The following is a 16,295-nucleotide window of genomic DNA, read 5'->3' as shown; positions in this document are numbered from 1 at the left end:
ACTAAGAACACATTTGTAATGCAGGAAGTGGTTGCCTTTGTGAGGTGATGTGCAAATGAATATTGTTCCACGGATAGTGTGGGTAAGCACAGATTAGTTACCAGGAATCCCAACAGCTGTGCATGTGTGTGACCACAGTTGTAGTATTTCAGACAGAATTCTGAAGGAAATCCCAATTTAAGTGAAATGTGCTTTAGTTTTTCATGTATATTTGAGAATGGTTAGGCAGATTTTTTTTTGTTATGGTATTTACTATTCTGGTTAATTGCTTGAAGAACTGAATTAGAATTCCTGAAGGTTTTCATTTGTTATAATTTGTGATGAATACATGTATTATATAATATTTAGTACTGTATGTATTAATTATTTATGTGTATAACAGGCAACTCAAAGTTATGTTGACGAATGTCCTATGGACGGATTTAGGACGAAAATTCAGAAAGACCCTACCTAGAAACGATGCTAATTTATGTGATGCCAACAAGGTGCAGTCTGACTCATTGCCTTCGACATCTGTTGACAGCCTAGAGACATGTCAAAAATTAGAACCTCTTCACCAAAGCCTTAATTTGTCTGAAAGGTATGTTGTTCAGTATTGATTTTGTTCAGCTTACTGCACTGGAAGTACTTTAAGTCCAATGATCTTAAAAATAAGATTGTTGGAAATGATCCTTAAGAAAATCGGCATATACACGTGTAACTCCCTCAAATCTTAAAGCTGACAATCTTAATTTACAAAGTTAATGACTCTACATTTTGTTAAATCAATTGGGTTAGAATTATTTTTAAAAACAAATAATATTCTTAGTACATTTAACTTAATAATTTGATTCACATATACATATTTTTAGAGATTCACGTATATAAAATGAAGAACTAGATATAGACAGGTAGATGAGGACCTAGATTTTGTTAAGTAAGGACCTAAATATTATCTCAAAGGTATGTTAAAGATGAAAAGAAAAAAAAAATGTCTGTCTATCTATGGATCTTTTAAATTTTCTGCTTCTTATCATTTGTTGGTGTTTAGTTGCTTAGTTGCATCTGACTCTTTGTGACTCCCTGGACTGCAGCATGCCAAGTATCTTTAACATAACTTTTAAATATTATTTAATCTAGGTCCTTACCACTTTTTATTTTGTGAGCTTTCTTATATTTTACATGCATTTAAAAAACAGGAGATGATTTTGAATTATTACTCCCAGATTTTTAATAATAAATATGCAGTTTAATTTTGAAAGCTAACAAGACCTGTTTTGTTCTATATATATATTTTTTAAATTGTATGTGAAGTTTGGGACTAAAAATTAGAAATTAGCTTTGGGAATTTTTGACCTATAACATAATGTTTTAAATGTATTTCCATTTACAGTTTTAACCCTTAAGTGAATTATTTTTTTAGGGGAAGTATTTAGTTTCAATTAGAATAGCATGCCATTAGCTAGATGGTGCTTTGATTATTTGGTCTGTAACCTTAATGGCAATTTTTTTTTTAGCAGTATTTTTAATATTTATTTTTTATCCATTTATTTGGCTGTGCTGGGTCTTAGTTATGGCATGTGGGATATAGTTCCCTGATCAAGAATTTAATCAGGCTCCTTGCACTGGGAGCGTAGTCTTAGCCACTGGAACACCAAGGAAGTCCCTGGATAACAATTTATAAGTGCTTTAAGCCAAGATCCAGCTGAAACTTGGTGACTTTCAGCACAATTACTTTAAAAACTAAAGTAGAACTCTGTCACAACATTTGAACATAGTGTTGTGCAGTACTTTTTTTTTTTAAAGGACACTTCTTTTAAAAAATGCAATAACATAAAAAGCTATATAACAAGAATTCCCGTACTATATCATACCTGATGTAAATTAAATTTTCTAAAGCACACAAAATCTTAGACACTTAGCTTTAGTAATTTATGAAGAAGCAATTTACTCTCATTGTCCTGAAGTACATCGGTTTTCTTTCTTAGTACAGGTGAGCTATTCCTTTACTGTGCTGATAGATCTAAATAAAGGGGGCTACTTAAAGGGATGGGCCTTCCAATCCCTTTGGTTCTTTTGAGAAGAAGCTCCAGCTCTCCTCCAGATGACATCCATCCCCTCATCCCATGTCTGATCTTTTTGAATTAGAACAGTGTGAGGAGAACAGTGTAATGCGTCATCCCCCAGAATAGTTTTTCTTACCAGAAATTGTTAGCAGCTAGATTATGTGTTCAGGAAACTTAAATATAATGTGAAATAGAGTCCCAATAAGATTCTAATTCGTTTTTTTACTGTGTATGTGTGTTTCTGTTCCCTTACTCAGATGAGCTGCCACTTAGTCCAGACCTTCCCCTCAGCTCCAGGTGTCTTAGGTTTAGCTTGTTTCAAAGTGAGTAAATCATCTTTGTTTTCAGACTTGTTCCTTTTTTCCTGTCTTCTCCCTGTCTGAATATATGACTCCTTTTTACACTTAGTTCTTTGCATTAGAACTTAGAAATTGTCCTGGCTCCTGTTTTTCCCTTACTCTTTGTATCTAATCATTTATCAAGTCTAGTTATTTTTGCCTCCTAAATCTGTCTTCAAATGATCTTTTCTTCCTCTTTCTCATCACTGCCCCAGTTCAAACCCTGATAACTTTGTGCCTTTATTACTCTGATAGTAATTTTATTGGGCTTCCTGTGCATAGTCTTTTTTTTCGTCTTCATTATTTCACCATATTTTTGCTGAAGTATGAAGATGTTATGTGTCACTCTGCTATTTAACATCTTTCTGTGGCTCCAGATAATCTTTAGGTTAAAGTTCGAACTCTTTACCTTGGCATTACAACGTCCATAATGATTGCACCTTGATTGTCTCTAGCCTTGTGTCTGTCTACTCTTCCACATTCAGTACTGTGCTTTAGAATTAAGGAACTGCTGGTAGCTCACTGAATGTATAATGTTGTTTTATACCTCTGAGCTTTTTGTCCTCTTATCTTGGGAAAAATTTCCTTTTCCCATTTATTGACTGATATTGGTCTTTAACACTGAACTCATTTCCATCTTCTTGGGAAGCCTTCTTCGATTCCAGCTGCCACATCTTTCTTTGATCCCTTTGGGAAAGCTGCCTTTTCTGTATCATAGCACCCATAACATTTAATGTGATTTCTCTGCCTCCCTTACTATAAGCTTCATAAGGGCAGAGACTACGTTTTATTTTTTCCTTACACATTACTGGGCACATACTGAATTCTCAATAAACGTTTGCTGAGATTACTTAGCAGTTCCAGTCTCTTTGATTGAAATGTCTTTTCCTCCACCCAAACCAACGATCTGCTCTGTAATTTTGGTCTCAGACAGGAAAAGAGGTATTATAAGCTTCAAATAAGAAAATTGGAGAGCTGTTTAGGGTATAGGTTTGGATAGATGTTTTCTGTGTGGAACTTGCTATCTAGAATAGGAGACTTAGACTTTCTTCAGACTTTGCTTAACTTTGACATGATACTGTTTGTCTTATTTTCATTTTACTTGGCTAAGATGTCATTATTTCAGAAAGATGAAAGGAAGAAAAACTTATGTTTGGTTCTTAATTTTAACTTAAAATTTAACTACCAAGTAAACCAAAATTACTTATTCATTCCCAGCAATGGCTTCTTTTTTTTTTTTTTTTTTTACTTTTTAAAAGTTTTGTCTACTTATTTTTAAGTAATTTTAAAATTTTATATTGGCATATAGTTGATTTACAACGTTGTAATAGTTTCAGATGTACAGAAAAGCACATTCTGGGATCTAAAGGTAGTGATCTAAGTATGTTGCCCTTTAATGAAGACAGTTTAGCCTTTTAATTTCTGGATAAAGTTGAGAAGAAAAACAGAAAATATGTGATCCCAATCAGTCTTATTAAATAATGAAGGAACAAGTCAAGAGTTTTAGAAATGTCAAGCTAGCAGTATGTGGGATACACACATATCTTTTAAAATAAATAAACCATATTTTAGTTTAGGTTTTATCTCCATATGTGGTTCATATCTGTTTTCCTGGGAGAATATTTCCAGATCTTTATAAGCCTTGGTCAGTAGGCAAGAAAGAACCTAGTGGGAGATACGTGCAAAACTTTTGAGGAGGTAAACCATCTTTATCTTGTCTTCATTGATTAACACCAGAGATTATTAGAGAAATACTAGGACAGTGTACAATATTCTGTTAAAAAAAGTTAACTCCTGGTTCTTGGGATTTCCCTAAATGGTGTAATTATATTTACCCGTGTTTTTCTTAAGTTTATATATGTTTGGAGTTTAAAAAAATTACATATTCCAGATATTGTGATGGTATGACTTTTTGGACACCCTGGTATTCCTGTAACCTTAAGACTTATTTAAGCCAGCAATGGTATAGTTGAGTGATACTTTATTCACTTACAATATTGCTTAGTAAAAGAAAAGGGTAAATTTAGAAAATTTGTATATTATTTTAAGAAGGTAATTGAAAAATTAAAAAAAATTTATGTAGCTTAAACTGATTTAGAAAGTAATACTTTGAATGATACCATCTGGGATAAGAATAGATTTATAGAAACCCTATTAAATGCCACAGCACAATTTTAGCAAAATGTTCATCTAAATTGTAGCAAAATAAAAACTAAATTAGTATTGTTATTTTTTTACTTGTTATTTATAGCTTTAATGCCAGATGCAATTATGTTATCTATCAACAAGGGTTCCATTTCTTTAAAAATTTGCTCTTAACATCAAGGATATCTTAATAGCTCCTATCAGATTTTCAGTTTTCTCCCATTTTTTATTTCAGTCTTATATTTACCTTGCTACTTATCTGTGGGGTGGAACTCACAATTTGTAATTGAAACAGTTAAGGACCAGAATGTGTATAGAGACACATTCAATAAATGATATTATTTCTCAGGCCAGTATACTTTCTGCTTCATTTCACTGTTACAAAATTTGGTTCTTTGGTTTAGCATATTATGTTTTGAAATGTGCTTTCAACATGGCTTTCCTGGTGGCTCGAACGGTAAAGAATCTGCCTGCAATGTAGGAGACCTACGTTCAATCCCTGGGTCGGGACAATCACCTGGAGAAGGGAATGACTACCCACTCCAGTATTCTTGCCTGGAGAATTCCATGGACCGAGGAGCCTGGCAGGCTACTGTCCATAGGGTTACAAAGAGTCGGACACAACTGAGTGACTTAAAACTTTCACTTTCATAATATTAGTAAGTAAAATTGAATCTGTTTTACTTACTGATACTGTTTGCATACTTGAGAAAAAAATTGGATGGACTGTGTGAAATGGCAACTTTCAGTCCTTCCTGCTGTGTTGAGATAGTATAAGAGATGAAGTATACACTTTTACATATTTCTTGTTAACATTCAGAATCTTTTGTACTGCTGGCTAGCCCTAGAATTTCCATGGTAGTGCTAATTTATAAATTGTATACCAAAAGGCATTTTAGATATTATGAACTTAGTTATCACTTTATACATTTGTATTCTGTAAGGTTGTCACACAAAACTCTGTTTCTTCAAGGTACCCAAATTACATTAAGTTGTAAATAATTAAAGAAAGATGTTTGGGCTATGGTGTGTGTTATGAAGAGCTAGGAGTACTATAGATATTGCTAACTATTTAATTATATGCTTTTCTAAGAAGATGTTTTCATTAAGATCGCAGAGCAGAGCATGATAAATTATGACAATTAAATGCTAATTGAAAAGATAATTTATAAGTTTGGGGAAGACTTCAATAATAGGCAGATTAAAGTGAGCTTCCATTTATTATAAATTGACTGTGTGCCAGGACTTGTGCTAATTGCTTTACATCTTTTATTTCATTTAATCTTAATCATTTTTAAGGTAGATATTACTATTCTCCACATCTTAGAGATGAGGAGATCAGTGATAATAGGCATAAATTATGGTAAGTACCCAACCTAAGGTTATATAATTACTAGTTGAAGTTGAAACACTTCAACCTGTGTTTCACTCCAAAGTCCTTGCTCTTAACTAACTCTGTGCCCATACTGCTTTTCATTTTTCTGACCTTTAATTTTTTTTCATAAGTAAAGTAGGGACTGGACTTTATTACATATTTTACATGATATTGAATTCATTAACCTTTAAATATTCTTATTTTTAATTTTTTTCTTGTGGCATTTGTTCACAGTAGTAGAATGCTTTCCTTTTTTTTAAATGGCCAAAGTGTTTTATTTATTTATTTTTTTTAATTTAAATTTATTTAATTCGAGGCTAATTACTTTACAGTATTGTATTGGTTTTGCCATACATCAACATGAATCCACCATGGGTGCACACGTGTTTCCCATCCTGAACCCCCTCCCTCCCCATACCATCCCTCTGGGTCATCCCAGTGCACCAGCCCCGAGCATCCTGTATCATGCATCGAACCTGGACTGGTGATTCATTTCATATATGATATTATACATGTTTCAATGCCATTCTCCCAAATCATCCCACCCTCTCCCTCTCCCACAGAGTCCAAAAGACTGTTCTATACATCTGTGTCTCTTTTGCTGTCTCACATACAGGGTTATCGTTACCATCTTTCTAAATTCCATATATATGCGTTAGTATACTATACTGGTGTTTTTCTTTCTGGCTTACTTGCCATGGTAGACATACTAAGTTAGCTCCTTGAGCCTTCTGGTGGCTTCAGAGCCCTTTAGGGCTTTTGTACTTTAGAGCTGTGGCTTCTATTGTAGATTCGTGTATAATCTTTTCAAATGGGTTTTGGGGGAATTTTCAAATTTTTCTCTTCTTGGAAAGAGTTTTAAACTATTTGTTTAGCTTAAAAATTCTCATTTACCTTCTAAGGTTCTTTTTTCATAGCTCTGGTTTTTCTTTCTTCAACAATCTAGCAGCAAAACAAACCGTAATAGAATAGAATGATCATTTGTTATTCAAAAGAGAATTCTAATCTTTATAATTATTCTTTTCCTTGCTGATATTTGTACATTTTTTTGTTTGCTTATTTTTGCTGATTATTCTCTTCAGTACTTTGTAGAGAACTACCCTTCTATGGACTTTTTCTCTCCTATTTGGAGCTTTCTTTAGGGACTCAACATTTAAAAACGTACTTAAACTTACTATAGTCAGGCATTTAAACAAGTGAATTATAGCTGATTTTTTTCTTGGGAGGATATTTCTTCTTCTATCCTCCACATTTTAAATACTACAGTTCTTGAATTATTTTGTTATGAACTACATTTTAGAATTCAGTAATGATAGGGGAACATGAAGAGTATATCATCAATTCTTAAAATGAGCTATCAACTAGTGTATCAAATTCTCTCATCTCTTAAAAGTAAGTAAAATTTAAGGGGACGACAGAGAATGAGATGGTTGGATGGCATCACTGACTTGATAGACATGAGTTTGAGTAAGCTCCAGGAGTTGCCTGGCATTCTGCATTCCGTGGGGTCACAAAGAGTTGGACACGACTGAGCGACTGAACTGATTGATTTGAAGAAAAATAGTTCTTACTTGAATAAAATTCTCTCTTCTAATAATCCTACATTCTCCCTAAAGATTGAGAACTGCAGTTGAGTTTTCTTTATTCATTTACCTGCAATTCCTAGTGTGAGGTCAGAAGAAATATTGAGACTCCTTACTGGTCTTTTGTTGTCTTCATTCCTACTTCAAATGCAGGATTTTAAGGAGGGTTCTGTCAGGCATCAAATATACAAAGTAGACAGTAATAAATAGGAATCTTAGAGGCTTAAATCATGAGAGGAGAAAGACAAATATCTTTGTTCTTCACTCTCCACAATTCGTGATTGTGCTAAATGGCTTACTTTATTTCCTTTCTTCCTTCACTTAAACTTTTGAGTTCAGAGAGTTGTATTTACCATAGCCTTGTTGAAGATCATATACTGCTTAATCAACCCAGTACTTTTTTGTGGAGGTTGTTCTGGAAATGGATATATTTAAGGATTCCTAAAGTATCTACCGGAGAAGGCAATGGCACCCCACTCCAGTACTCTTGCCTGGAAAATCCCATGGACGGAGGAGCCTGGTAGGCTGCAGTCCATGGGGTCGCTGAGGGTCAGACACGACTGAGCGACTTCACTTTCACTTTCATGCATTGGAGAAGGAAATGGCAGCCCACTCCAGTGTTCTTGCCTGGAGAATCTCAGGGACTGGGGAGCCTCATGGGCTGCCGTCTCTGGGGTCACACAGAGTCAGACACGACTGAAGCGACTTAGCAGCAGCAGCAGCAAAGTATCTACAGATAAACTCAGTTATCTGGATGCTGTGGCAAGTTAGTATTGAAAATGCAGTGTAATGGAATAAAATTTAAAAAACCCAAAAGCCTAGGTTCTTCTAGGAGCTAGAGTTGCTTATACTTGGGCAACCATTTACCTTTTATGAGCTTTGAGTTCTTCATGTTTAAAATAAAGGGGAGACTGAATTATTTTACACTTCTCCTAGGATCTGAAATTCTGCATTGTCTGGAACATAGTGAAAAGAACACAGTGCTTCTATTCTGTAGTGAAAATTGAAGGGTACCTCTCTTGCCTGGAAAATCCCACGGACGGAGGAGCCTGGTAGGCTATAGTCCATGGGGTCGCTAAGAGTCGGACACGACTGAGTGATTTCCCTTTCACTTTTCACTTTCATGCATTGGAGAAGGAAATGGCAACCCACTCCAGTGTTCTTGCCTGGAGAATCCCATGGATGGAGGAGCCTGGTAGGCTGCAGTCCATGGGGTCGCTAAGAGTCGGACACGACTGAGCGACTTCCCTTCCCTTCCTTCTGAGTGGTATAGCAAATGTAGCAGAGTACAGGGAAGCTCACATTGTTTACTTAAACAAAAGTACTTTGGTCCTTTCTAGGTGTTATCTGTTATTTCTCACAAAATGTCAGTGAAGTGCTGCAAGTGACAGTCAGGGGGAACATCTCATAAACAGGAGATAGGAAAACTTAAAGAAAATGCTAACACAAATTTTAAAAATCACAATAATTTGATCTAGGCCTGTTAGTTCAGGGTCAGGTATTTGCTTTAAAGACGTCATTGTGGTATGGCAACGAGTATCAGTTGTTCATAATAACAGCTGGCTAAACGGAAGGTTAGGCCATCCTCTTCTGTTTAAGAAGATACCAGGCTTGCATTACTAGTTTTTATATGAATCCCACCAATTTAAAAACTATGCTTTAGTTTTCTAAACATTAATTTTGTTGACCCTTTTTCCTGATGCTATTATGTAAAACATATTTATTACCATCAATATATGTGCTGTTTTTCTTAAGGAATCTGTCATTACTATAGATGCAGTCTGAATGATGTCTTTCTTGTTGGATTTAGCATTTATCATTTGCCAATTATGAATATGTTGTTATTTACCAAAGACCGTTCTGTTGAAAGAGAATAAAGATTTTTTTGAATTGGTTTGTAGTCTCTGTATTTTTAATAACTACTGGAAAGGAAAAACCTTTTTTTTTTTTTTTTTGAGAAAAATTGGTTAAAATTTTAAGCAGTTCCAATAGCATCCACTAGTATACTTAAAGCCATATAGTGGCAGGCCAATCTATGCCAGTTTATAAGATGTAAGTACTTCCAGAAACAAAAAAAGAGTGTTCATCCAAAATACTGAGTATTTATGGGTTGATTTCCAGGATGGTATAATTCTAATAGATTACTTATGCTAAGTTGAAAATGTTTGAAACTTCAACTTCCTAGAATTTTTTTTACTGCAAATTTCAGTATAGTACAGTGTTTGTTATTTTATATGACAGGATACCCAGAGTTATATTGACGAATGTCCTGGGAACGAAGTTAGGAAGAAAATACATAAAGACCTCATCTGTAACTGAGGCCAATTTGGGTGATACAGACAACTTGCAATCAGAGCAGCTTTCTTCATCATCTGATGGCAGCCTAGAATCTTGTCAAAATCTAAATCCTCACAAGAACTTCTTTTTATCTGAAAGGTATGTTTAGTGATAACTCTACTCAAAATAAAATAAATTGTGCACTTATTCTCATGAGCCTTCTTCTGTTCTCCCCTGAGAAATGTGTTACTGCTAAATAACTAGTGTTAACTTTTCTCCCCTGGTGACTGGAGTTGCTATGGGAACCAGCAGCCCATAGTTAAGAGTCAGTTTCAGAAAGTACTGATCATTCTACTTGTGTTTGGGAAAATGGATGTAGGCTTGTAATGAAAATTTAGTTACCTACTGCATCTTTTCTGGTGTAATTGAAATTCATTCCCCTGACATATGTCTGTTCCTCATCTTTCTTTGTCCTATCCACCCATCTGTTTCTCCATCGATCCATCCATCCCTTCTTTTCTTTTTTACTGTTTTTATACTCAGATTCTAGAACACTGCCTAGTCACTAAGCATCTGCTGAATGAGTGATTGTATGCATTCCTCACCAAAAAAATGATATGAGGTAGCTGAATTGGTACATAGCTTAACTGTATTAATAAGAAATATGGAAATCAGCAGTGCCAGGTAGCACTGGTGGTAAAGAACCCACCTGCCAGTGCAGGAGATGCCTGAGACAAGGGTTCAGTCTCTGGGTTGGGAAGATCCTTTGGAGGAGGGCATGGCAATCACTCCAGTATTCTTGCCTAGAGAATCCGATGGACAGAGGAGCCTGGTGGGCTAGAGTGCATACAGTCACAAAGAGCTGGGCATGACTGAACGACTTTGTAGCAAAGTACTAGGAGAGGCTCATATGGTGGTTGTAAATTAAAAAAAAAAAATTGTGGTTAAAAAGCTTGGGGATGTCAGTTAGTACATAATACTAGATCTTTTAACTTTCATTTACCGTGAAACTCTATTTTATTTTCCGCTTTCTAGCACTACAATAAATAGTTGTGATCTGAGTGAATAATTGTTGATCCAATCTTAATTGCCTTTCTACCCCTAATCATCCAAAGGTAACTTCTGGTTTGTATTTCTCTTTTAAGGCTAATTACATTAAAGAGTATTCATAGTTACCTTTTAAAGTATCTATAATAAATTTCTTACTTTATAACATTCTGTTTTTATAAATTCTGTTTATTTCTTATTAACATAAATTTTATGAATTTTTCTTCTTTTGGAGAATATTTTCTGTTTCACTTAGATTCTACTTAGCGAATTCTCAGTGACAATGTTAACTTTATCCTTTTTCTGAATTTGCTGAAAATAAAAAAGAGTGTTTCAGTGGCATTATCCAGTTACTAATAAATTTAATATATGATCAGAGGTAGTAGAAATGTATTTTATCATTTTGCACTAGAAGTGTTTATATCTTCATCCTATACTAGACAGTGAGCTCCTTAAGGAGAGATACTGGTAGCTTACAGTGAATGATACCAGATTCATGAATTCATGATCTCTGAAGAAGATTTAGTTTTGGGATCAGAGACCAGGCTTGATCACTTAGAGCTTTTGTGTGGCAGAAGATTTATTACAGTGAAAAAGGACAGAGAAAGCTTCTGATGTAGACATCGGAAGGGGGACAGAGAGTGCCCCATCACTAGTCTTAGCAAGGGAGCTGTATACTTTTTGAGCTGGTTATTAACAGTAAATCAAAAAAATGTCTCAGGGTTGTAAAGGTCTTACCAGACCCACTCCCACAAGATAACAAGATTAGTCATAAGGTTTTGTTAAGGAGAAACATGTTCTTAAGCAAGGTACATTTTTGTTGTATTATCATTAGTATAGAACTTAAGGAAGATCATACCCTGGAGTAGGATGAGTTGTTTTGTTGTGTAATCATCAGCTCTGGGTTTAAAGCTAGTCTTAAAGATTGTTGCCATAACAACTCAGAGTTTAAGGAAAAATGCCTTATGTGACTAAGACCAAATCCCTTACATAGTACTATGTGGTAACATACAATGGAACTGACATTAGATTCAAGGGATTCGATCTGATAGAGTGTCTGAAATTTGGAAAATTCAGCAGTGGCCACGGGACAGGAAAAGGTCAGTTTTCATTCCAATCCCAAAGAAAGGCAATGCCAAAGAATGCTCAAACTACCACAAAATTGCACTCATCTCACACACTGGTAAAGTAATGCTCAAAATTCTCCAAGCCAGGCTTCAGCAATACGTGAACCGTGAACTTCCATATGTTCAAGCTGGTTTTAGAAAAGGCAGAGGAACCAGAGATCAAATTGCCAACATCCGCTGGATCATAGAAAAAGCAAGAGAATTCCAGAAAAACATCTATTTCTGCTTTATTGACTATGCCAAAGCCTTTGACTGTGTGGAAAATTCTGAAAGAGATGGGAATATCAGACCACTTGACCTGTCTCTTGAGAAACCTATATGCAGATCAGGAAGCAACAGTTAGAACTGGACATGGAACAACAAACTGGTTCCAAATAGAAAAAGGAGTACGTCAAGGCTGTATATTGTCACCCTGCTTATTTAACTTATATGCAGAGTACATCCTGAGAAACACTGGACTGGAAGAAGCACAAGCTGGAATCAAGATTGCCAGGAGAAATATCAATAACCTCAGATATGCAGATGACACCACCCTTATGGAAGAAAGTGAAGAGGAACTAAAAAGCCTCTTGATGAAAGTGAAAGAGGAGAGTGAAAAAGTTGGCTTAAAGCTCAACATTCAGAAAACAAAGATCATGGCATCTGGTCCCATCACTTCATGGGAAATAGATGGGGAAACAGTGGAAACAGTGTCAGACTTTATTTTTTGGGGCTCCAAAATCACTGCAGATGGTGACTGCAGCTATGAAATGAAAAGATGCTTACTCCTTGGAAGGAAAGTTATGACCAACCTAGATAGCATATTCAAAAGCAGAGACATTACTTTGCCAACAAAGGTCTGTCTAGTCAAGGCTATGGTTTTTCCAGTAGTCATGTATGGATGTGAGAGTTGGACTGTGAAGAAGGCTGAGCGCTGAAGAATTGATGCTTTTGAACTGTGGTGTTAGAGAAGACTCTTGAGAGTCCCTTGGACTGCAAGGAGATCCAACCAGGTCATTCTAAAGGAGATCAGTCCTGGGTGTTCATTGGAAGGACTGATGTTGAAGCTGAAACTCCAATACTTTGGCCACTTCATGCGAAGAGTTGACTCATTGGAAAAGACCCTGATGCTGGGAGGGATTGGGGGCAGAAGGAGAAGGGGACGACAGAGGATGAGATGGCTGGATGGCATCACCAACTCAATGGACATGAGTTTGAATGAACTCCGGGAGTTGGTGATGGACAGGGAGGCCTTGCATGCTGTGATTCATGGGGTCGCAAAGAGTCAGACACGACTGAGTGACTGAACTGACTTACTGACTGACTGACTCTCTGAAGAACTATGAATGGAGGTTCATAACATTGTATAGAAGATGGTGATCAAAACCATCCCCAAGAAAAAGACATGCGAAAAGGCAAAATGGCCTTATAAATAGTTGAGAAAAGAAGAGAAGTGAAAGGCAAAGGAGAAAAGGAAAGATATACCCATCTGAATGCAGAGTTCCAAAGAATAGCAAGGAGAGATAAGAAAACCTTCTTAAGTGATCAATGCAAAGAAATAGAGGAAAACAATAGAATGGGAAAGACTAGAGATCTCTTCAAGAAAATCTGAGATACCAAGGGAACATTTCATGCAAAGATGGGTACAATAATGGACAGAAAATGTATGGACCTAACAGAAGCAGAAGGTATTAAGAAGAGGTGGCAAGAATATACAGAAGAACTATACAAAAAAAGATCTAAATGACCCAGACAATCACGATGGTGTGATCACTCACCTAGAGCCAGACATTCTGGAGTGCAAACTCAAGTGGGCCTTAGAAAGCATCACTGCGAACAAATTAGTGGAGGTGATGGAATTCCAGTTGAGCTATTTCAAGTTCTAAAAGATGATGCTGTGAAAAATGCTGCACTCAGTATGCCAGCAAATTTGGAAAACTCAGCAGTGGCCACAGAACTGGAAAAGGTCAGTTTTCATTCCAAACCCAAAGAAAGGCAATGCCAAGGAATGCTTAAACTACCACACAATTGCACTCATCTCACATGCTAGTAAAGAAATGCTCAAAATTTTCCAGGCCAGGCTTCAATAATACATGAACTGTAAACTTCCAGATGTTCAAGCTGGTTTTAGAAAAGGCAGAGGAACCAGAGATGAAATTTTCAACATCCGCTGGATCATCAAAAAAGCAAGAGAGTTCCAGAAAAACATCTACTTTTGCTTTATTGGCTATGCCAAAGCGTTTGATTATGTGGATCACAACGGTGGAAAATTCAAGAGATGGGAATACCAGACCACCTTACCTGCCTCCTGAGAAATCTGTATGCAGGTCAAGAATTGACATTTAGAACTGGACGTGGGACAATGGACTGGTTCCAAATTGGGAAAGGAGTATATCAAGGCTGTATTTTGTTACTCTGCTTATTTAATCTATATACAGAGTACATCATTCAAAATGCTGGGCTGGATGAAGCACAAGCTGGAATTAAGATTGCCAGGAGAAATATCAATATCTCAGATATGCAAATGATACCATCTTTATGGCAGAAAGCAAAAAGGAGCTCAAGAGCCTCTTATTGGAAGTGAAAGAGGAGAGTGAAAAGTCTGACTTAAAACTCAGCATCCAGAACACTAAGATCATGGCATCCAGTCCTATCACTTCATGGCAAATAGTTGGTGAAACAGTGGAAACACTGAGAGACTAGACTTTATTTTCTTGGGCTCCAAAATCACTGCAGAAGGTGATTGCAGCCATTAAAAGATGCTTGCTCCTTGGGAGAAAAGCTATGACCAACCTAGACAGCATATTAAAAAGCAGAGACATTGCTTTGCTGACACAGTTCGTCTAGTCAAAGCTATGGTTTTTCCAGTAGTCATGTATGGATGTGAGTTGGACCATAAAGAGAGCTGAGCACCAAAGAATTGACGCTTTTGAGCTGTGGTGTTGGAGGAGACTCTTGAGAGTCCCGTGGACTGCAAGATCAGTCCAGTCAGTCCTGAAGGAAATCAGTCCTAAATGTTCATTGGATGGACTGTTGCAGAAGGTGCAGCTCCAATACTTTGGCCACCTGATGCAAAGAACTGACTCATTAGAAAAGACCCTGATGCTGGGAAGGATTGAAGGTGGGAGAAGGTGACAACAGAGGATGAGGTGGCTGGATGGCTTGCTTGCTGCACGCAGGCTTTCTCTAGTTATGGCAAGTGGGAGCTACTCTCCAGTTATGGCACATGGCTTCTCATTGCGGTGGCTTCTTGTTGTGGAGCATAGGCTCTAGGGTGCACAGGCTTCAGTAGTTGTAGCATGTGGGCTAAGTAGTTGTGCGTCAAGGGCTGTGGAGCACAGGCTCAGTAGTTGTGATGCACAGACTTAGTTGTCCAAGGCCTGTGGGATCCTCCTGGATCAGGGATCAAACCTGCGTCTCCTGCATTGGCAGAGAGATTCTTTTTTTTTTTTAACTTATCATTATTATTTTATTATTATTATTTTTTTACTTTACAATATTGTATTGGTTTTGCCATACATCAACATGCATCTGCCACGGGTGTACAGACAGATTCTTTACCTCTGAACAATGGCCCTGGGTTTTGTATTTCTTACATGAGTTTTCTCTTAAGTCTTGTGTGTATTGAGGTATTTCATTTGTTTCTTACTAATTTGTAAGAACTCTTATGAAAGGTATTATCTCTGTGTTATACGTGTTGGAAAAAAATTTTTCAAGTTTGTTTTTGTAATTTTACTTTGTGTATAGTAACTTCTATGGCACTGAGACTTAAAAGTTTTATTTTGTAAAATCTGTCAGTTTTTGACTCCTGGTTCTGGTTTGCTCTTGGGAAGACCTCCTCAACCCGAAGTATAAAAATAGGTTAGTCAGCTGCTGTTTTAGTTTATGATTTTTTAAAATGAGGTATTAGACCCAGAACAACTGGTTGGAGATAACTTTCCTTATTGAAGTGTTGATTCCTTTTTGACTTTCTGGGGTGTTCTACAAATGTCTATGGGTACTTAGGCTGCTTCCACCATTAGGTGATTGTGAATAATTAAACTGTTATGAACATCAGTGTACGTGTATCTGTGTTTCTATATACTTTCAGTTCTTTTGGGTGTATTTCTGAAAGTGGAATTTCTGGATCCTATAATTCTATCATTAATTTTTTGGAGAACCACCATATTGTTTTCTATAAATGTAAAACTACATCATTTTACATTGCCACAGTGGTACACAAGGGTCCTGGTTTTTTTCACATCCTTTATAACACTTGATATTTTCTGTGTTTACATGATAATCATTCCAATGGATGTGAACCGATATCTCATTGTGGTTTTAATGTGGTTTTAGGGTTATTGAACATCTTTTTCATGTGTTTATTGGCCATTCATGTA

At 36.4% G+C, this 16,295-nt stretch overlaps 1 protein-coding gene across 11 annotated transcripts in view; it reads left to right on the top strand.

The window, feature by feature from the left end:
• SENP7 (SUMO specific peptidase 7) overlaps positions 1-16,295 on the top strand; it is a 184,679-nt gene that overhangs the window by 93,791 nt on the left and 74,593 nt on the right. For 6 of the 11 annotated variants that reach the window (XM_059874759.1, XM_005201224.5, XM_010801026.4 and 3 more), the window contains 2 exon segments: positions 383-580; positions 9,728-9,922. The exons of 2 other annotated variants lie outside the window; for them this stretch is intronic. In XM_059874759.1, the coding sequence (XP_059730742.1) occupies positions 383-580; positions 9,728-9,922 (393 nt within the window). 11 annotated transcript variants of the gene reach the window in all.

This window comes from Bos taurus, chromosome 1, assembly GCF_002263795.3.
Source record: "Bos taurus isolate L1 Dominette 01449 registration number 42190680 breed Hereford chromosome 1, ARS-UCD2.0, whole genome shotgun sequence".
NCBI lineage: Eukaryota > Metazoa > Chordata > Mammalia > Artiodactyla > Bovidae > Bos > Bos taurus.
The sequence above is the reverse complement of the archived record's forward strand: the minus strand, read 5'-3'. Positions and strand labels throughout refer to the sequence as shown.